At 42.4% G+C, this 22,324-nt stretch overlaps 1 protein-coding gene across 2 annotated transcripts in view; it reads right to left on the bottom strand.

The window, feature by feature from the left end:
* Window positions 1-3,944: 3,944 nt before the first annotated feature.
* The window catches only part of dnaja2a (DnaJ heat shock protein family (Hsp40) member A2a), a 41,078-nt gene continuing 22,698 nt past the window's right edge, over window positions 3,945-22,324 (bottom strand). Inside the window, exon 8 of one of the 2 annotated variants that reach the window (XM_084541728.1) lies at window positions 3,945-5,175. In XM_084541728.1, the coding sequence (XP_084397854.1) occupies window positions 4,987-5,175 (189 nt within the window). In that variant the 3' untranslated portion in view covers window positions 3,945-4,986. The remainder of the gene's footprint in view (window positions 5,176-22,324) is intronic. The other variant, XM_084541727.1, reaches the window with a different exon arrangement.

Below are 22,324 nucleotides of genomic sequence, written 5' to 3'. Positions count from 1 at the left end.
TCACTGTGTACAGTGTGCCTTACATACTGGGGCCAATACCAAAAAATACTAAAAGACAGCCCTTTTCAATGTGGCATCAATTTCAACATTCTGTGGGTATAAAAAGCTGGTATTGTCAGTAAGTCATTCCAAGTTCATCATTCAAACAGCCATGAACACATGACGTCACTTAACGGACGAGCAGCGCCACCTGGCCATAGCGCGCCTTCGGGTTGGTGGCAGGCAGTCAGATGTTGCTCGTGAACTTGGTGTGTCTCAAAGTGTCGTCAGCAGACTTGCATCAAGACACAGAACTACTGGCAGAGTTTGTGACAGACCCAGGAGTGGAGCCCCACGAGTGACAGACCGCAACGATGACCAGTACCTAAGGACCTATGCACTCAGACATCGTTATGCAACTGCCACACAGCTGCAGGCCCGTTTACGAGATGTGAGGGGTACTAGGGTTTCCAGACAAACCATTCGCAACCGACTCCACCGCTTTGGCTTGAATGCCAGACGACCGTTGCAGGTGATTCCACTGACACCAAGACACCGCCGTGAACGTTTGCAGTGGGCACAAGATCATGTGACCTGGACAATGCAGCAGTGGTCTACCGTCCTGTTCACTGATGAGTGTCGGGTCACCTTGCACAGAAATGATGGTCGTCAGCGTTGCTGGAGAAGGCGAGGTGAGCGATATGCCGAGGTCAACATGGTCCCCAGGGTTCGCTTTGATGGAGGAGGTGCAACAGTCTGGGCAGGCATCACCAGTCAGCGCAAAACAGATTTGGTTATTGTAGATGGCTCAGTCACTGCACATTCTTACCTCAGAGACATCATAGAACCCATCATCATCCCCCAATTCCGCCAGCGCACCCCCAACTTTCTGTTCATGGATGATAATGCTCCACCACATCGTGCCAGAATTGTCACAGCTCGACTTCAGGAAGTCGGAGTGCCTCATATGGTATGGCCAGCAATGTCCCCTGACCTGAACCCCATAGAGCACGTCTGGGACCAGCTGAAGCAGAAACTGGATGATCGTACCCCACCCCCACATGACCTGGCAGAACTGCATGTAGCACTTGTGGAAGAGTGGAACGCATTGCCTCAGAACAACATCATGAGGCTAGTGAGGAGCATGAGACGTCGCTGTCAAGCTGTCATTGCGGCAAATGGTGGAAACACCCGCTACTGACATTGTCAATTTTTGTTATTTGGGGCTATCCTTGTTATTGTCTAGATTTTTGGGGTAATAAATATTAAACAAATGAAAATGGTGTTTCTTCTCATTCATTATTAGTAATATCAAAGGGAACTTTTACTTATTTAATTAAAATTCAGACCAAATAGGAAAAGCACTCAACCAAAAACAACGTCTGATTACATTCTGAGTAGTTAATGTTACAGACGTTGTTTTTGGTTCCTATCGGTTCGCGGAATATATACGTTATATATATATACACGGCAGCTCTGTTACGTCGGAAGTCCAGGATGAGTTCTGTAGTCTTGGTGATATTCAGTGCCAGGTTGTTAGATGCTGCATGACATTCTTTTTATTTAATGCAAGACACCCCTGATGTAATACCCGTTAAACCCTCCATAACAGTGCGGAATGGTTAGTTAAACTATCTTATCCTACTTTAGAAATAGTTAGAAATAGTTACTTTACTTATAATCACTTTATTTCTCTGTTTGTAGCATTTCCTGCTCAGACTGTAGCCTGGTCAGTGCCTCAGACTGCTGAAGGCTAATGACTCTTTGTCACACACACACGCACACAGAATTTATATGTGTATTGTATTTTATTGGTATTATACTTTTATTTGAATTATACTTTGACAGAGGTTGAACTGACGTTAGAAGGCGAGCAGGGACTTGATGAGCAGGACCCATCTTATCCCATAATTGTCATACCGGACACTCCGGAGAAGAGTGAGGTGACTGCCGGTAAGAACATTTTATCAATGATGCACTGATAAAATGTTAAAGTAAGCGATGTTACTCGTTGTGATAGTTTAACATATTTTCTGACTGTCTGATTTTAAAAGACGAAGAAGGCCATAAATCCTCCAGCGTCAGAGATCTGTCTAAGGCCTTAGTCCTCATACCGGACACTCCGGAGAAGAGTGAGGTGACTGCCGGTAAGAACATTTTATCAATGATGCGCTGATAAAATGTTAAAGTAAGTGATGTGTCTCGTCATGATATTTTCTAACATTTGATATGGAAAGGTGAAGAAGGGAATGACAGCTCCAGCACCGAGGATTTGCCTTACCCCATAAACCCCAGACCGTCAGAGAAGCAAGAGTGCGATCCGGCTGTCAGTAAGAACATTTTATCTGAAAATTTCATTTTAAACAACGTCCGGTTATATTTAAAATCCGTCTCTCACCCTTCAGAAGGCTCCAGGCCCCAGCCGCTCCGAATGGTGATACGGTCGATTAGGACGAGAAGGACGAGAAGGAGAGGACATCTGCGCCGAGCAAGAAGAAGGGCCCTCAGAGAATTCTGGAACATATTTTCATCGGCTTGGAATCTGGTCTCAGCATCGCTCGGGCAGAGTTGTATGTTTTAATGATGAATGACAATAACCAAGGGGAAAATTCGGTTTCGCTGACAGTTCTTCAGTTATTTCATGCAGAAATTGAAGCCTTAAGAGAACTCCCTCAACAACGTCTTGATCAGCCGGGTATGCAGAAATTGACGGCAGCCTATGGTCTTTTGGGCTGTGCCTATGATCCTCTGCAGAGCCTTCCTGTCTGCCGCCGAGCAACCCGCATACCAAGCTGTGATGCCGAAGGTGAGTATGCTTTCAATGATGGACCGGTAGAAGGACACCAGCAGCTTCTGTTCAAGATGGTTTTTCCTGAGAATTCTCAGGAAGTGTAGTCGCTGTTGGGCCTTCTTAGTTATTGCTTTGGTGTTGATGGACCAGGTGAGATCTTCGGAGATGTGTACTCCTAGGAATTTGAATGAAGACACCCTTTCCACGCAGTCGCCGTTCAGGTGGAGTGGGGCTAATGTATTGCGGTTGCGTCTGAAGTCTATGATGATCTCCTTAGTTTTTGAAGTGTTGAGAAATAGCTTGTTGAATGAGCACCAAGCTGAGAGTTTCTTGACCTCAGCTCTGTACTCAGACTCATCGCCGCCTGAAATGAGACCGACCACAGTGGTGTCGTCTGCAAATTTTATGATAAGGTTGGAGGGGTGGGAAGGAGAGCAGTCTGATGTGTATAGTGTATACAGGAGTGGGCTCAACACACAGCCTTGGGGGGAGCCAGTGCTGAGTGTGAGTGGGGGGGAAAGATGGTGGCCGAGTCACTTGTTGTGGTCAATATTTGCCACGTAAAACTAGCTAAACATACTAAAAAGCACCTAGCAAGAGAGCTCCGAGCCGCTGCACTCACGCGCGCCGCCATGTCTGAACCACCAGACTTTCGCCTGACATGTCAGCCATCCTTCAATCCAAAGGACAGCATCACTGCTCCCACTGACTGCAATGTTCTTCACATTATATGCGAGTTAGAAATACACACAGTATTCATGTGTCAATTTGTCACCTCTAGTGTGTGGCCCGGCCCATTGTTTATTTTTTGTATTTGGCCCTCACTAAAAAAAACTTTGGACACCCCTTGCCTAGTCCATTAGAACCAGGGCTATGTAAAGAGAGAGGGAGAAAGAATTTTGTCTCTAGGACACACTGTTCTCAAGATATGAGCCAAAACGTAATTTGACATATTATAGCGCCACCCAGCTGTATGCATGTGTATTGACACCTTGCCAAAGTGAAATGCTAGGACTTCTACCAAGTTACCAGGTTTGATGCTTTTTCGCCCCTGCAGTTTGTCCTGGGCAGACACTTTTAGCTAAGCAGAAAAAAAACACAAGAAGAAGAACAAAAATCGTAACAAAATCAATAGGGATCCTGCAACTTCGTTGCATGGACCCCTAAAAAATCGGAAGAAAAACAATAGGGATCCTGCAATAAGGACTCCCAATAAAGAAAAAGACGAGGCAACACACACTACATGATATTTCAACAATTTATTCAACAACTTAATAGACATTTCTTAATAAGTGTGCTGTTTTATTTTGGCGGTTGATAAGTGCGAGAACCAAAGCTTTTTACATGCACATGGCCTCAGCACAGATATGGACTATAGGTTTTTCTCATTTGACTTATTTTTCTTTTTTAAAAATCACACAGCTTGGGATATAGCAGCTGATAAAGCCTACCAACAACCACTTTAATGATATACACAATAACCAAATTTCTGTTTGAATTAAAATGTAAAGAAAGGGAAACATAAGTAACAAGCTATCAAGAAAACAAAGCCATAAAAATTAAACAAAACTCCTACAAATGGTGCAGAGTGGATGAGTCCATGAACACAGCAGTCCAAAGATCTGCGTGTCACTTTGCCTGTGTATGCACATTGGTTAGTTATTAAATTAATTATTGTAAATACTATGAAAACAAAATGCATGTCACACACTCAGCAAACAAGAATCCTTCCTTTTGTTGACCGATCTGGAGTTCCCCTTTGTAGAGGGGGCTGGATTTAAGAGGGATAACAGAACAGAGGGGCGAGGCTTTACTTTGAGCACCAGATCATAGTTCTAAATGGTGTGATGTTCACTGAGGCAACCTGTTGTTTTGATACATCTTAAATATTTTATATGACGTCTACCTGGAAGGTGCAGATTAAAGTGTTTAAATCAGTTTCAGGTTCTGTACAATACGCTTGTGGCTGCCTCAGTGTGAGCTCCTCTGACAAAGATCAAAATGATTCAAGCACATATTGTTACCAAGCACAAGTTTATAACATTAATCAACAATTCCAGGTGTAATCCATAGAATATATGTAGATCTGTGTCTGAGGAGCTACCAAGCCTTTTTAGCTTGACATGTCTACTTGTTTACTTTGCATCTCAAACGTTTTGTCTCCAGGTAGAACATGGGTCGTGTGTGTATATGCACGTGCATGAGAGACGTTGAGATTACTGGTGGGCACACTGTACTCCGGGCCCATGGGGGCCGCCCTCTTCATCTGAGCTGTCGTTGTATGCCTCTCTGCGGCTACCTGTCGTTGAGCCCTGGCTGACGTCATAATCCTGCAGGTCAACCTCTTCTGTGTCTCCAGTGATGATGGGTGGCTCTGACCGTGAGGGCAGCATGTCCTCCAGCTCCTATACACAGAAAACATTCATCAGTATTTAGTTTATTTCTTACAGGGACCATGTACAAAATGCATTAATCACAGAGGAGAAGATACACTGTACCCGATTTAGCAAATTGCTAATTTCCATCTGCAGTCCCAGGGCAGGTAGGACAAGTATAGACAGAGGCATAGACACACAAGTATTATCACTGGAGTGACTGGAGTGTTTTTTTTGTCTAAGATTTTGATAGCTTGTTTGTGAATAGATGTAATTGGTTTCAGAGCAGTATTATTTGCCTGTGACCATACTGGCATACAGTAGTGGAGATAATAATAATAATAATACATTTAATTTATAAGCGCCTTTCAAGACACACAAGGACACTTTACACAAGGACACGAGATATGAAAAGAACAGTGCAATAAGGTATGTCTTGGATGCATCTACTGTTAAAGCGTTTCTAATTAATCTAACATTAGCTAGGCTGTATTTCAATGTATGACATAGCTTTAAAAAAATATTTGAAGTCATTAACATTTTGCAATTCCTTTCTATCCACATAAATGTGTGAAAAAGTGCATTGTCTGTATTTATTATAAAAAACACACATATACACACACACACACACACACATACACATATACACTAGGGCTTTGACTTTTGCCCAAAAATCATATTCGAAGTTCGTTTGTTTATTAATATTAAAATTCGAATATATTCGAATATTTATTAATTATATTTTGACCATTAAATGTCTTCAGTAAGACTGATATTGGTATCAAACTTAAGTTCTATATGTTCTGTCCACCAGAGGGCAGTGTATCAGTCAATGTTAATATACTACGTGCACGAAAGGCTGAGTATTTATGCGTGTTAAAATTTTTATTATTAAGCAAACAAGATATGCAGTGTCGGAATGAAGATGTAACGAGCAGAATATAACAGAAGATGCTGTTACGACACAGTTAACACTCCATCGGAAATACACAAGCTTACAGGAACCTTTCGTAAGTCAATGACGCTTTCGGAAGAAAAACACTGTCACGACTGTTTTTTTTTTTTAATTATTATTAAAAGTCAGACTCTTGCTACAAAATAAGCGTGAACCAGCATGCTAACGTTACCTACAGGAGCCCAGATGACCAACAATAGCCTTGCTAATGAGCTCGCGATTTTACTTCACCAGGCGTGGAAAAAAAAAAAACTCGGAATCTGAATTGAAAACAACGTTTACAAGCAAACACATTTACAAAAAATAATTCCCATACAGGTTCGAATATTAAGAGATCCCTAAAATTCGTTCGAATATCTTAAATAATCGAATTATATTCGAATAACGAAGTTCGGAGTCAAAGCCCTAATATACACATACACACACACACACACATATACATAAATATACACACACACACACACACACACACACACACACACAGACACATGTACATACATACAGTTGAAACCAGATGTTTACATACACTGTGTTAAAAGACAAACATTTGTTTCCTCACTGTATGAAGTTAAATCAGACTAAACCTCTCCTGTTTTAGGTCAGTTAGGATTACTAAAATGATTTCTATTTGCGAAATTCCACAATAACAAGAGAGAGAATTTCTTAGAGAATTTTTTATTACTTTCTTCAAAGTCAGAAGTTTACAAACAGAAAGATTACTATGTCTTTAAACAATGAAGGACAGCCCTGATAATGATGTCATGGTTTTGGAAGCTTCTGATAGGTTAACAGACAACACTTAAAGTAAGTAAGTAAGTAAATTTAATTTATAAAGCACATTTAAACACAGCATAGACTGACCAAAGTGCTGTACAGTGGATAACAAGGATTAAGACAAATAATACAGAAAAACACATTGGACCATTAGTCATAAAAACATAAATAAAAGGAACCTTCAATATCAGGGCACACAACACAGAAATACACAGGATAAGCAGGAGTACAGGGTTAGGGAACAAGGAAGGCCAGGGAGTAAAGGTGAGTTTTTAGCCTGGATTTGAAGGCAGAAATGGAGGGGGCAGATCTAATATCCAGGGGGAGCTGGTTCCACAGACGTGGAGCAGCAACTTCAAAAGCTCTATCACCCCTCTGTTTGAGCCGTGAACGCGGCACATGGAGAAGCCCTTTACCTGAGGATCTCAGGGACCTTTGCACTGAGTAGGGCTGTACAAGGTCGGTGATGTAGGTTGGGGCCTGCCCATTTAGTGCCTTAAAAACAAATAATAGAACTTTAAACTGAATCCTAAAAACAACTGGGAGCCAGTGCAAGGAGGCCAGAATGGGAGTGATGTGTTCACGCCTCCTGGTGCCAGTTAGAAGACGCGCAGCTGCATTTTGGACCAGCTGCAAACGTCTAATTGAGGACTGGGGGAGAGCAAGGTAGAGGGAATTGCAATAATCCAGCTGTAATGTAATAAACGCATGGATCACTTTCTCAAGGTCATTGTGAGATAGGAAACATTTGAGGCGGGAGATTATTCTGAGCTGATAAAAACTATTTTTGACAACAGAGCTAATCTGTTTGTCAAAGCAGAGGTCGGAGTCGAGGATGACACCCAGGTTTCTGGCAGTTGAGTTATTTGGAGGCACACCTGAGGAAGTTGACATTATGGGAAAATCAAAAGAAATCAGCCAAGATATCAGGAACAGAATTGTGGTGCTCCACAAGTCTGGTTCATCCTTGGGTACAATTTCCAGATGCTTGAAGGTACCACATTCATCTGTTCAAACAATTATACGCAAGCATAGACACCATGGGAATGTCCAGCCATCATACCGCTCAGGAAGGAGAAGGGTTCTTTGTCCCAGAGATGAACGTGTTTTGGTCCGAAACGTGCAAATCAACCCCAAAACAAAAGCTAAAGACCATGTCAAGATGATGTTTGAAGCTGGTAAGAGAGTGTCATTCTCCACAGTGAAACGAGTCCTGTACCGACATGGGCTGAAAGGCCACTCAGCGAGGAAGAAGCCATTACTCCAAAAGCAACATAAAAAGCCAGATTACAGTTTGCAAATGCACACAGGGACAAAGACCTTAATTTTTGGAGACATGTCCTGTGGTCTGATGAAACTAAAGTGGAACTGTTTGGCCATAATGACCATCGTTACCTTTGGAGGAAAAAGGGGGAAGCTTGTAAGCCTGAGAACAACATCCGAACTGTGAAGTATGGGGGTGGTAGCATCATGTTGTGGGGCTGTTTTGCTGCAGGAGGAACTAGTGCACTCCATAAAATAGACGGCATCATGAGGAAAGAACATTATGTGGAAATATTGAAGCAACATCTCAAGACATCAGCCAGGAAGTTAAAGCTTGGGCACAAATGGATCTTCCAAATGGACAATGACCCTAAGCGTACTGCCAAAGTAGTTACAAAGTGGCTTTGGGACAACAAAATCAATGTTTTGGAGTGGCCATCACAAAGCCCCGATCTCAATCCCATAGAAAATTTGTGGGCAGATCTGAAAAGGCGTGTGTGAGCGAGTTGGCCTACAACCCTGACTCAGTTACACAAGTTCTGTCAGGAGGAATGGACCAGAATTCCAGCAGACTACTGCGAGAAGCTTGTGGAAGGATACCCAAAACGTTTGACCCAAGTCATACAGTTTAAAGGCAATGCTACCAAATACTAAGGAAATGTATGTAAACTTCTGACTTTGAAGAAAGTAATAAAAAATTCTCTCTCATTATTGTGGCATAATAATTTTGGTAATCCTAACTGACCTAAAACAGGAGAGGTTTAGTCTGATATAACTTCAGACAGTGAGGGAAAAAAAGGTTTGTGTCTTTTAACACAGTGTATGTAAACATCTGGTTTCAACTGTACATATACATATACACACACACATATATATATATATATATATATATACAAACATATATACACATATACACACATATATACAGTCATGGACGAAAGTATTGGCACCCCTGGAACTTTTCCAGAAAATGCACCATTTCTCCCAGAAAAAGTGTTGAAATTACAAATGTTTTGGTATACACGTTTATTTCCTTTAAGTGCATTGGGACAACACAAAGAAGCAGAAGAAAAAAGCCAAATTTGACATAATTTTACACAAAACTCAAAAATTGACTGGACAAAATCATTGGCACCCTATTAAAACTGTGGGTAAATAATTTCATTTCAAGCATGTGATCCTCATTTAAACTCACCTGTGGCAAGTAACAGGTGCTGGCAATATAGAAATCAAAACTGAAGCCAGTTGGAATGTATAAAAGTTGACTCAACCTTTGTGTTTGCCTGTGTATGCCACACCAAGCATAGAGAAGAGAAAGAAGAGCCGAGAATTGTCTGAGGACTTAAGAAGCAAAATTGTGGAAAAATATCAACAATCTAAAGGTTACAAGTCAATCTCCAGAGATCTTAAAGTTCCTTTGTCAACTGTGCGCAATATAATCAAGAAGTTTTTAACCCATGGAACTGTGGCAAATCTCCCTGGACGTGGACGAAAGAGAAAAATTGATGCAAGAATGCAACGCAGGATTGTTCGAATGGTGGATAAACAACCTCAGTCAACTTCCACACAAATTCAGGCTGTCTTGCAGACTCAGGGTGCAACGGTGTCAGCTCGAACAATACGTCGTCGTCTGAATGAGATGAAGCGCTATGGCAGGAGACCGAGGAGAACCCCACTTCTGACACAGAGGCATAAAAAAGCAAGACTGCAGTTTGCAAGAACATACCTGAGTAAGCCTCAATCCTTCTGGGACAATGTTTTGTGGACAGATGAGACTAAGGTAGAGCTTTTTAGCAAAGCACGTCATTCTACTGTTTACAGAAAACCGAATGAGGCCTACAAAGAAAAGAACACGGTACCTACAGTCAAATACGGTGGGGGTTCAAAGATGTTTTGGGGTTGTTTTGCTGCCTCTGGGACTGGGTGCATTGATTGTGTGCAAGGAATCATGAAATCTGGAGACTGTCAAAACATTCTGGCCCGTAATGTAGGGCCTAGTGTCAGAAAGCTGGGTCTGCATCAGAGGTCATGGGTGTTCCAGCAGGACAATGATCCAAAACACACCTCACAAAGCACCCAGAAATGGTTGGAGACAAAGCGCTGGAGAATTCTGAGTCCGGATCTAAATCCCATGGAACACCTATGGAAAGATCTAAAAATTGCTGTTGCGAGAAGGCACCCTTCAAATCTGAGAGACCTGGAACAGTTTGCAAAAGAAGGGTGGTCCAAAATTCCAGTTGAGAGGTGTAAGAAACTTGTTGATGGTTATAGGAAGCGATTGGTTTCAGTTATTTTGTCCAAAGGGTGTGCAACCAAATCTTAAGTTGAGGGTGCCAATGATTTTGTCCATGACTGTGTGTGTGTATATATATATATATATATATATATATATATATACATATACATATATACATACACACACACACACACACACACACACATACATATATACATATATATATATATATACACACACATATATACACACGTACACAGCATTCAGTAATACACAGGATAAGATGTTATAATCCCTTGTGCCAAAATCCCAGGCAAAACACATTTAGAGGCCCTGTTCAGCTAAGAGACCCTACCAAACCTATGGTCATATAATATGACAATTAACCTATAATCTACATAAACTAAGTAAAAGCTGCTGGCTTGTAAGCCCATTGAGCAGCATAGTTCAGACATTGTAAAACATTAACTAAACGCTGCTGGCTTGTATGGCCCGCTCAGCAGCTAACCATAGCTACCACGTAACAAGAAGACAACAGCAGTATTGTCTTCTTGTTACGTTTTTAATAAATCTCTAATCTTTCAGTTCACTGTGTTTTCTAGTAGTTCTTCCTAGTTTTCTATTGCTACTTTTAGCATAGTTTTTTAATTAATCCCAAACTGGAAAATTTCTCTGTTGCAGCAGCAATGTACAGGCATTCAACACCATACATAAATATAACAAAAAGCTAAAAATCAACAATAAAAAAAATAGAGAACTAAAAGAACAAAAATCTATACACAATATTTACAAAAATTTAGTTTTCTCCAATGTATTTATTAGTTTTTTGTTTGCAAATTACAGCAAATAAAACAGTAGGTCGCTATTACATGCAACAAAGCAAACTTTTTCTCCCCATTTCACTCATGGCATTCTTTCTACAATAGAAATCAAATATTCTTCAGAAAGTTCTTCCCAAGTCTGTTGCAGAAGTTCCCATAAATGTGTGACACTTGTAGGTTGCTTGGCTTTCACTCTTCTGTACAGTTCATCCCAAACCACCTCGATGGGGTTTAAGTCTGGAGACTGTGCTGGCCACTCCATGTTTTCAAGCTTACCATCTTGTTTTTTTTTCCTGAGGTAGTTCTGGCATAGCTTGGACTTGTGTTTTGGGTCATTATCTTGCTGTAGGATGAACCTCTAACCAACTAGGCGCATACCAGAGTGTATTGCATGGCGCTGCAGAATGCTGTGGTAGCCGTTTTGGTTCAGGGTAAGGATTCTGCAGGTTTGAGCAAGTGAAATTACTCGCAGTACAAAAAATAAGGAAAATCAGAGACCCAGAATTACTTTCAAAATAACAAAATGTATTGTCATTCAACTATCAATTACCCTCTAGATGTGATTTAACATGCATTGAGACGTGTCCCAACCTCCTACATCCAATGTGCCATGCATAGTTTTGTAATGCATTTCAATGGAATTAAATGGCTTTGAAACACATCCCTGTAGACCGCTGTAGAACCCCGGGCGTCACGTGACTTTTTTTGTTGATATTGGCAGGAAAACTCTGAGGAAAAATTAATAGAGCCAGTGGTGATTTCAGGCCATCAGAATTTACTGCGCATTTTAAACAGATTATATATCACGGACCCTTATCATGCCCCAGGTGTGCTATTTTCAGTTCACACAGTTCAGCCAAACAATGAAATCATTTCGTTCAAGCTGTAACAGCCAGAGTATTACATGGAGCAGTACCAGTTTACGCGCCTCCTTTGTTTTCATCGCTTAGTTCAGCAGGTGTCGTTGTATCCGTCTTTTTTTTTTTGACTTCCTCAATCTCCATAATGTGGACAAATATATTTTGTAATATGCCGCGAGACCTGGCTTTATATGGTTCTGTTTAATGAATGTATTGTGCGGAAATCCCTCTACTTCGTCTCCTGCCTGCTACTTCATGTTGACGCATACTATTAGCAAACGTGATTAACCTCATCTCCAACTCCACGTTCCAAAGCCAGCAATCATTAAACTTACATTTTGCCCATTTCCCAAGTTGACAACGAGGTTCATGTGACAGAAGAAGTCTCGAATACAAAAGGAGGCAAAAATCCATAACGCTAACAAACGTGACGAATAAAATCTCCCCGCTTCACCTGCGCCGTACGGCCGTACCATGCCCAGTGCAGCAACACATTCCAAACCGGGCTGAATACCAGGTTCCACTTCCAGGTCTCATTTGTAGTTTAATTTCGGCGTACTGCTAATAGTTATATTTCATAAAGAACTACACAGAACACACGTGACTAACTGTGAATGCCACCGACGCATTGAACGAAATGCGAATGAAGCGTAAGGATTTCAGACTTGACGAAATGTAATTTAAGACCTACAATGAAAAATATGCTCGTATTTAAGACTTTTTAAGGCCTTAAATTGGCATTATCAAATTTAAGACTTTTTAAGACTTTTTATGACTCCGCGGAAACCCTGCAGAGGGTATTGCATGGCGCTGCAGAATGCTGTGGTAGCCGTTTTGGTTAAGGGCACCTCTCACTCTGTACAAGTCACCGACCCTGGATCCAGCAAAACAGCCCCAGACTATCACACTTCCTCCTCCATGTTTGATAGTTGATGTCACACACTGTGGAACCATCCTCTTGCCTACTCGACGGCGTACAAAGTTCCTGCATGATGAACCGAAGATTTGAAATTTTGATTCATCAGTCCATAATACCTTCTTCCAGTCTTCAGTAGTCCAATGGCGGTGTTTCATGGCCCAGGTGAGCCTCTTTGTCTTATTCTGACATCTTAGCAATGGCTTTCTTGCTGCAACTCGTCCTGTCAAACCTGCAGCTCGAAGTCTTCTCTTCACAGTTTAAACTGAGACTTGCTTACTACGACCACTATTAAGCGGTGCTTGAAGCTGTTGTCCTGTGAGCTGCCTATCACGCAGGCTGTTAACTCTCAGAAACTTGTCCTCTGATTCAGTTGTGGCTTTGGGTTTCCCCCAGTTTCTAAGTGCCTTTTGATGGTGAAGAAAACTGTACTCACTGACACCTTGACTTTCTTTGCAATTTCCCTGTAGGAAAGACCTACACCGTGTCCCAAAAGTTCATGCACCCCAATGGGCAACATTTTTGTCTGTTTGTCTCCAAAATGGGTTGCACCTGGTCAGCCAGGTGTTGTGAGGTTGTTTAATTAGTTCATCTGTTTCTGATAGGCCTATAAATTTCTTGGTTGACCGTGAAGCATGTCACTAAGAGAACCTTTTTGGTAGTGTTGCCACGATGGCCAACCAAAAATCTGGAAAAGCTGCACTTTCAAAGCCTCAAGTTCGTGCTCAAGCCATTGCCTTGCGCAGGGCAGGGAAAACTTGCAGGGAGGTAGCTCAGGACCTTGGCAGAAGCATACGATGGGTGAAGAAGTGGTGGCAGAGATACCAGAGTTGTGATTCCCTTGAAGACTAGAGATGCACCGATTTATCGGCTGGTGACCGGAATCGGCCGATTTTCACGTGATCGGACATGACCGGAGACCGGCCGGTCAGTCTGACATATGCCGATTTTTTGCCGGTCAAATGCACTCAGGCGCCGCATGATTTACATCGCGCAACATCAGCATCACACGCAGGCCTGCTGACAGTCTTGCCTGGGACGAGATAATCTTAGATGCCCCCCCGCTCCACTGTGACCTTCTCTCATTTCTCTCAACGGTAGCCTGACTCTGTCCCTCCGCTCCGAGACAGCGGGCCCCTCCCGCATCACTCTCTCTGTCACCTGACTGCAGCCGGATCTCTCTCCTCCCCGTCTCATCCTCTCTGACGGAGCTACCAAACTCAACTGTTTCTGTCAAAGATAACGTGTTGTGTCGGGCTTTTATACAAGCTAATGGACGTTAACATTAGAGCTAGCCTGTTAGGTTACGTTACAAGGCTGGTAAACGTTGGCTGCGCTGTTTCTAACCTACGTTCACTTTACTAGTCCCAGCTTCACCGTCACCACCTTTTTTAAAATAAAGAAAATCTTTAAGGCCTCTATTTTCTTCTCTTCTTCTCTTTCCTTTTCTGAGCACCGGACTTATGCTGACCGGACATTTTGAGCGTACTGAACTTCAAATCAAACGGCAACATCAAATTTTGATCAGTGGCCAAACCATTTTTGTGTTGGGGGTGGGGGGGTTCTTGACCACTATTTCAAGGACAATTAGGAAGAAAACAAATAAAAAGCTTTTATGCAACTCAAATATTACATATTTTTTTCCACAAATAGGCCTATTTTAATTTATTTATTTTTTTTAATTATTCCATAATTTAATGAGGGCCCAGTTCTGGGCCCCCCCTCTACCCTGGGCCCGGGACAGCAGACATGTTAGTTCGCAAGGTTTCCTACATGTGCGTTCCTTGTGCACGTGTGATCACGCCCGTTTTAAACTTGCCATTGATGTACAAGTGATTGCAACAGGCCTGTGTGTGTGTTTTGAGAAATATCTTTATATTGCAAGGCGATATTTTATTATTATTTTTTTTGTTGTTATTTATATATTATTTTATTGCCATTACCTGTTTTCCCTGTTTTCATACAGAGGTTTAGTTTGCTAAATATATCACATTTCTTTAGTTGGATATTGGATATGAAAAGAAAATGGTTCTTCCATAACACTGCACTTTAGATGTGTGTGAACTTCCCACACCAGGAGTAATTTATATAGTTCTATTTTTATAGTGATAGCGATTATCTGTTCAAAAAATATTCTATTAAAGAAAAGATAATATTAATATTCTATTAAAGAAGAGAAATAAATCTTTGTGTGTGTTGTAAAGTGGTTAGAAAAAATGAAATCGGAATCGGCTAAAATCGGTATTGGCAGGTCAAACTCAATGAAAAATCGGAAATCGGAATCGGCCGGGAAAATTGTAATCGGTGCATCTCTATTGAAGACATGCCCCGTGCAGGTCGCCCGTCAGTTCTGAGTTCGAGGGCCAAGGACCTCATCCGCAAGGCCAAGGGAAAGAGACACCAATCCTGCCGCAGACTCAGTCGAAGACTGAAGAATCTTGGGGAAGCAGTCTCTAAGAGTACCATCCATCGTTTTCTGACTGAAAAACTGGGTCTGAGAGCATACAGAAGACAGCGGATTCCTCGCCTTACCAAACTGCAAAAGGAGAAGCAGCTTGCTTTTGCAAAGAGGTATGCTAAAATGACCCCAAGAGACTGGGAAAACTGGGTTTTCTCTGACTAGTGCCCTCTCTACTTATTTCCAACTCCCAACAGCCAAAACAACCGCATTTACACTGACAATCGAATGGAAGTACCACCTTCTGAACAGGTCAAGTTCAGCGCCCATTGCATGGTCTGGGGCGCGATGTCATCTTCAGGGCTGTCCGAGTTGCATGTTGTACCCCAGGGCACCACCATCAACGCTGAGTATTATGTTAACATTCTCCAGCCAGTGCTACTTCCTATACTCACCAGAAAGAAGAAATCGGGCCCCGTCACAGCTAGGAAGATGTTCAACAGGCGTGTGGAAATGGTCTCCGTGCAAGATGGTGCCCCCGCACATACTGCTCGTACAACTCAGCAGTGGTGTCCTGAGCAGCTTCCTGGCTTTCTGCACAAAGAGGAATGGCCACCCAACTCCCCGGACCTCAACCCGATTGAGAACTGCTGGGGTATCCTGAACAGTCGGGTCTTCCACAGCCCACCGCCTACCACCATGAAGCAGCTCAGTGCGAGGGCTGTGCGGGAGTGGGGCAACATTGAGCCTTCCGTTCTAAAGAACTTAGTGCATTCTATGCCCGACAGGCTGAAGGCAGTAATTAAGATGCGGGGGGGATACACTGGCTTTTGAATAAATGCATTCTGTTGAATATTCACAATCTGAGTTGACTTTTTCTGTGGTGCACCAACTTTTGGGACACGGTGTACATTTTTGAATGTTATGATGGTCTGTCTCTCTTCCATTGTTAATGGCCTTTTTCTCACCATTTTTGTAGCAACACACTACTTTCTGCAGTACAATACTGTTCACCTGATGCTCATGAGGGTCTGGTACCACAGTGTGTTCCAACACTGCTTTTATGCAGACAGAGGAGGTTGTAAGTAATGAAGAACAGTTGGAACACCTGTAGGAATTAGTAGCTTTCAAGGCTGATTCAACCTTCACTGCTGTAGAAAAGCTTTAAATTGTTAACCCACTTCGTGTTCCCTGAAAGAGCCCTTTTTGTATAATTCTGAAATGTACATTATTTTTACAGTTTTGGATAACCAAACCTTTTTTCTTAACCTCTGGCTGTTCAGTACTTACCTTTGTACCATTTCAAACTATTCATTGGACTTGCACAACTTGAATTGCAATATATAACTGGAAAAATTAGGGTGTTCTAAAACTTCTATGTATATATATATATATATATATATATATACACACACTCACACGCACACACAGTGGGGAAAATAAGTATTTGATACACCGCAGATTTTGCAAGTTTCCCCCCTTATAAAGAACGGAGAGGGCTGTAGTTTTCATCATAGGTACACTTCAACTGTGAGAGACAGAATCTAAAACAAAAATCAAAGAAAAATAACATTGTATGATTTTTAAATAATTAATTTGCATTATATTGCATGAAATAAGTATTTGATACACTAGAAAAACAGAACTTAATATTTAGTACAGATATCAAACGTTTTATATAGTTCTTGACCAGGTTTGCGCACACTGCAGCAGGGATTTTGGCCCACTCCTCCATACACATCTCCTCCAGATCTTTCAGGTTTCGAGGCTGTAGCTGGGCAACACGGAGTTTCATCTCCCTCCAAAGATTTTCTATTGGGTTTAAGTCTAGAGACTGACTAGACCACTCCAGGACCTTGAAATGCTTCTTACGGAGCCACTCCTTAGTTGCCATGGCTGTGTGTTTCAGGTCATTGTCATGCTGGAAGACCCAGCCACGACCCATCTTCAATGCTCTTACTGAGGGAAGGAGGTTGTTGCCCAAAATCTCGCAATATATGGCCCCATCCATCCTCTCCTCAATACGGTGCACTCGTCCTGGTCCCTTTGCAGAAAAGTACCCCCAAAGCATTATGTTTCTACCCCCATGCTTCACAGTTGGGATGGTGTTCTTGGGATTGTACTCATCCTTCTTTTTCCTCCAAACACGGCGAGTGGAGTTTATACCAAAAAGTTCACCTTTGGTCTCATTTGACCACATGACCTTCTCCCATGCCTCCTCTGGATCATCCAGATGGCCACTGGCAAACTTCAGACGGGCCTGGACATGTGCTGGCTTGAGCAGGGGGACCTTGCATGTGCTGCAGGATTTTAATCCATGGCAGCGTGGTGTGTTACTAATGGTAACCATTGAGACTGTGGTCCCAGCTCTCTTCAGGTCATTGACAAGGTCCTCCTTTGTAGTTCGGGGCTGATCCCTCACCTTTCTCATGATCATGGACACTCCACAAGGCGAGATCTTGCATGGAGCCCCAGTTCGAGGGAGACTGACAGTCATCTTGAGTCCCTTCCATTTTCTAATAATTGCACCAACAGTTGTTGCATTCTCACCAAGCTGCTGGCCTATTGTCCTGTAGCCTATCCCAGCCTTGTGCAGGTCTACAGTTTTGTCTTTGGTGTCCTTAGACAGCTCTATGGTCTTGGCCATGGTGGAGCGGTTGGAGTGTGATCGATTATGTGGTTGGACAGGTGTCTTTTATACAGATAACGAGTTCAAACTGGTGCAATTAATACAGGTAACGAGTGGAGGATAGGAGGGCTTCTTAAAGACAAACTAACAGGTCTGTGAGAGCCAGAATCCTTGCTGGTTGGTAGGTGAGACCTGTTGGTTAGTCTTTAAGAAGCCCTCCTATCCTCCACTCGTTACCTGTATTAATTGCACCAGTTTTAACTCGTTATCTGCATAAAAGACACCCATCCACACACACCATCAATCAGACTCCAACCTCTCCACCATGGCCAAGGCGTCGACTATTAAATTAGTTGTCGACGATTTTAATAGTCGACATAATCGTGACTAGTCGATTAATCGTGGCAGCCCTAATACATATACACACACACACGCACACACATACATATATACACTATATTACCAAAAGTATTCGCTCACCTGCCTTTACTCATTCTATGAACTGAAGTGCCATCCCATTCCTAACTCATAGAATTCAATATGATGTCGGTCCACCTTTTGCAGCTATTACAGCTTCAACTCTTCTGGGAAGACTGTCCACAAGGTTGAGGAGAGTGTTTATAGGAATTTTTGACCATTCTTCCAAAAGCGCATTGGTGAGGTCACACACTGATGTTGGTCGAGAAGGCCTGGCTCTCAGTCTCCGCTCTAATTCATCCCAAAGGTGTTCTATCGGGTTCAGGTCAGGACTCTGTGCAGGCCAGTCAAGTTCATCCACACCAGACTCTGTCATCCACGTCTTTATGGACCTTGCTTTGTGCACTGGTGCACAGTCATGTTGGAAGAGGAAGGGGCCCGCTCCAAACTGTTCCCACAAGGTTGGGAGCATGGAATTGTCCAAAATGTTTTGGTATCCTGAAGCATTCAATGTTCCTTTCACTGGAACTAAGGGGCCAAGCCCAGCTCCTGAAAAACAACCCCATACCATAATTCCTCCTCCACCAAATTTCACAGTTGGCACAATGCAATCTGAAATGTACCGTTCTCCTGGCAACCTCCAAACCCAGACTCGTCCATCAGATTGCCAGATGGTAAAGCGTGATTCATCACTCCAGAGAACGCGTCTCCACTGCTCTAGAGGCCAGTGGCGGCGTGCTTTACACCATTGCATCCGACGCCTTGCATTGCACTTGGTGATGTGTGGCTTGGCTGCAGCTGCTCGGCCATGGAAACCCATTCCATGAAGCTCTCTGCGTACTGTACTTGGGCTAATCTGAAGGTCACATGAAGTTTGTAGCTCTGTAGCAATTGACTGTGCAGAAAGTCGGCGACCTCTTTGCACTATGCGCTTCAGCATCCGCTGACCCCTCTCCGTCACTTTACGTGGCCTACCACTTCGTGGCTGAGTTGCTGTTTTTCCCAAACGCTTCCATTTTGTTATAATAGAGCTGACAGTTGACTGTGGAATATTTAGGAGCGAGGAAATTTCACGACTGGATTTGTTGCACAAGTGGCATCCTATGACAGTTCCACGCTGGAATTCACTGAGCTCCTGAGAGCGGCCCATTCTTTCACAAATGTCTTGTTTCACAGTCTGCATGCCTGAGTGCTTGAATTTATACACCTGGGGCCAGGCCAAGTGATTAGAACACCTGATTCTGATCATTTGAATGGGTGAGCGAATACTTTTGGTAATATAGTGTATATATATATATATATATATACACACATATATATATTCAGTAATACACAGGATAAGATGTTACAATCCCTTGTGCCAAGATCGCAGGCAAAACACATTTAGAGGCCCTGTTCAACTAAGAAACCCTACCAAACCTACGGTCATGTGATATGACTATTAACCTACAATCGACATGAACTAAGTAAATGAGGCTGGCTTGTAAGTCCACAGAGCAGCAGAAGATAATTCAAACATTGTGAAACATAAGCTAACCAAACGCTGCTGGCTTGTATGGCCCGCTCAGCAGCTAACCACAGCTACCAAGCAACATGAAGACATCAGGAACCTGGCCTAAACAACAGCAGTATGCAGCATGTCATTGGGGTTTTCAAGTGGGCACCTCCCTTCACCGATGTTTCGTTAAGTTAGGCCTACGACACCTCGAGAAGGCTTAACAGTGACTTCCAGCGTCCTGGAGTCACCCCCCTCCATACTGCCACTGCACAACCCCGTTTTCCTCACCATTCAATGACTATCAACAACTAATATTTTATTATTAGCCTAGTCCTTTTATGAACCACGTATACATACACACACATATACATATACGTATACACATATATACATATACACATTTGTGTGTGTGTGTGTGTGTGTGTGTGTGTGTGTGTGTGTATATCTGAAATGAGACATTGTATAAAAATGGTTGAATTTTCTAAATGTTTCATATGATATTTTGTTATACCTCTTGATTTATATTTGAAAATCGGCACTACCACGGCATCTCAGTTGTTTCATTTCAGATCCAATATGGTGGCATAGAGAGTCCAAATCATGAAGATTGTGTCACTGTCCACATATTTCTGGGCCTAACTGTAAACGACACATTTAAAATACATAATGGGTCCAGGCCGTGGCGAAGTCGCCCCCGAGCGGGATGCAGAGGCATGAGTCACCAGTAGCGTCCCCTATAGACGAAACCTGGTTGGCTTGTAAGGAGTCATCCACAGATTATCAGGACTGGGTGAATACTTCAAAAGTTATAGGCCTTAAAGTCATATGAAATATTTGCCGGTCACGTGTAGCGACCCCTATAGACGTAATGTCGCGCAACTTGATGGGCATCTACACCAGTGGTTCCCAACCTGTGGTACGTGTACCCCCAGGGTTACGCAGAGTGACGTGGGGGTACGCGAAAGAGTTGATTCTGAACTCAGCCTGATTACATTTTGAAACTGAAAAAACGGATAACGGGTTGTTTTCTCATAGGGCTGGGCGATTAATTGAATTTCGATTTCGATTTTGGCTTCCCTCGATCATGAAAATAAGATAATCTTAATAAAACGATCATTCTGCCGCACGCCGTGTCTTGTGTGGTAAATGCAGCGAACCCTTCCATCTCCACCTGTGCGCTCCGCTCCGCCCCCGCCAGAAAAAACAAGTGTAGAAGAAGACGATAGAAGATGTCAGAAAGGCAGCCTTTGGTTGGGAAGAAAGGTAAAGAGAATTCTGTGGCGTGGAAACACTTCGGTTTTCGAGGAGTCTGACTTGGAACAAACGAAGATATTGTGCAAGATATGTCACGCTACTAAGGCTGCCAACCGTCCCTTGAAAAACAGAATCGGCCCGTATTTACAAACAAAAGTACGTGTCCCGTATTGAGCTGTCACGGGACGCACTTTGTCCCGTATTACCGTGAAAATAAAAAATACTGTGTAAAATGTCATTGGATTTAAGGAATAACCAGGCGATTTATAAGATCATTTATGGTAAATTTATTCCGAGGCCGTCTCCTGCTCTGTGACCAATGAGCTGACAGCAGAAATCCCGCTCACCTCATTGGTCAAGGTACTGTTGCTTGTTGCTTGCGAATCTTGTATTAAAAATAAATTGTTGAAAAAAAAATTCTCCACGCTGGCCCTGCCAAAGTCTGAGATAGTGTTTATTTTTTTATTTTTACATATTATTTAATTAACTTTATTAATATATTTTTCTCCTATTTATTTGGATTTTTCAGTTCAAACTTATCGTGTTAAAAGAAATACCAGAGTTAAAAGTTCAATAAATGCTTGTTCTCAAATAATCGTGATTACAATATCAATAAAAATAATCGTGATTATGATTTTTGCCATAACTGAGCAGCCCCATTTTCTAATTCTCCACCTAAATGAAAAATCAAAAGACTGTTTTTCATGTGAGTCAAGTATGTTAATAACTAGATTGTAGGACAACTGGTTTTAAAGCTATGTATCAGTTTGCTGCTAATGTAGCTAGTGCTAGGTCACCTAAATAAAAAAGACACCGATTCCCTGAAATGTCTGTGATTGGTGGGCAGGTGCAATTCTCCTGATGATATAGCTATACTCACTACAGTTATTTTCCCCCCAGAAACAAGCAAATCTCGTTCTTGGTCTTTCAATTATGTCATCAACAATTCTGATAACTTTCTGTCATTTGAGCTGTCAAGTCATCAGCCTGAGGTAAACTAGGTCGCCCAGCTAACCGCCAAAAATGGATAAATGGCTAAAAGGGATAGATTGCCCTTCCAGAGAGACCTCAACTGCTACCACCAGTCAGCCTCTCAGACATTTCTTTTTCTAGCTGCTACAAGTGCGTGAGAGTAGGGGGTACATGGCTGGAGGTCAA

This window comes from Chelon labrosus (genome assembly GCF_963514085.1).
Source record: "Chelon labrosus genome assembly, chromosome: 3".
Taxonomy (NCBI): domain Eukaryota; kingdom Metazoa; phylum Chordata; class Actinopteri; order Mugiliformes; family Mugilidae; genus Chelon; species Chelon labrosus.
Note: the sequence above shows the minus strand (reverse complement) of the source record. Positions and strands in the feature narration are given on the sequence as shown.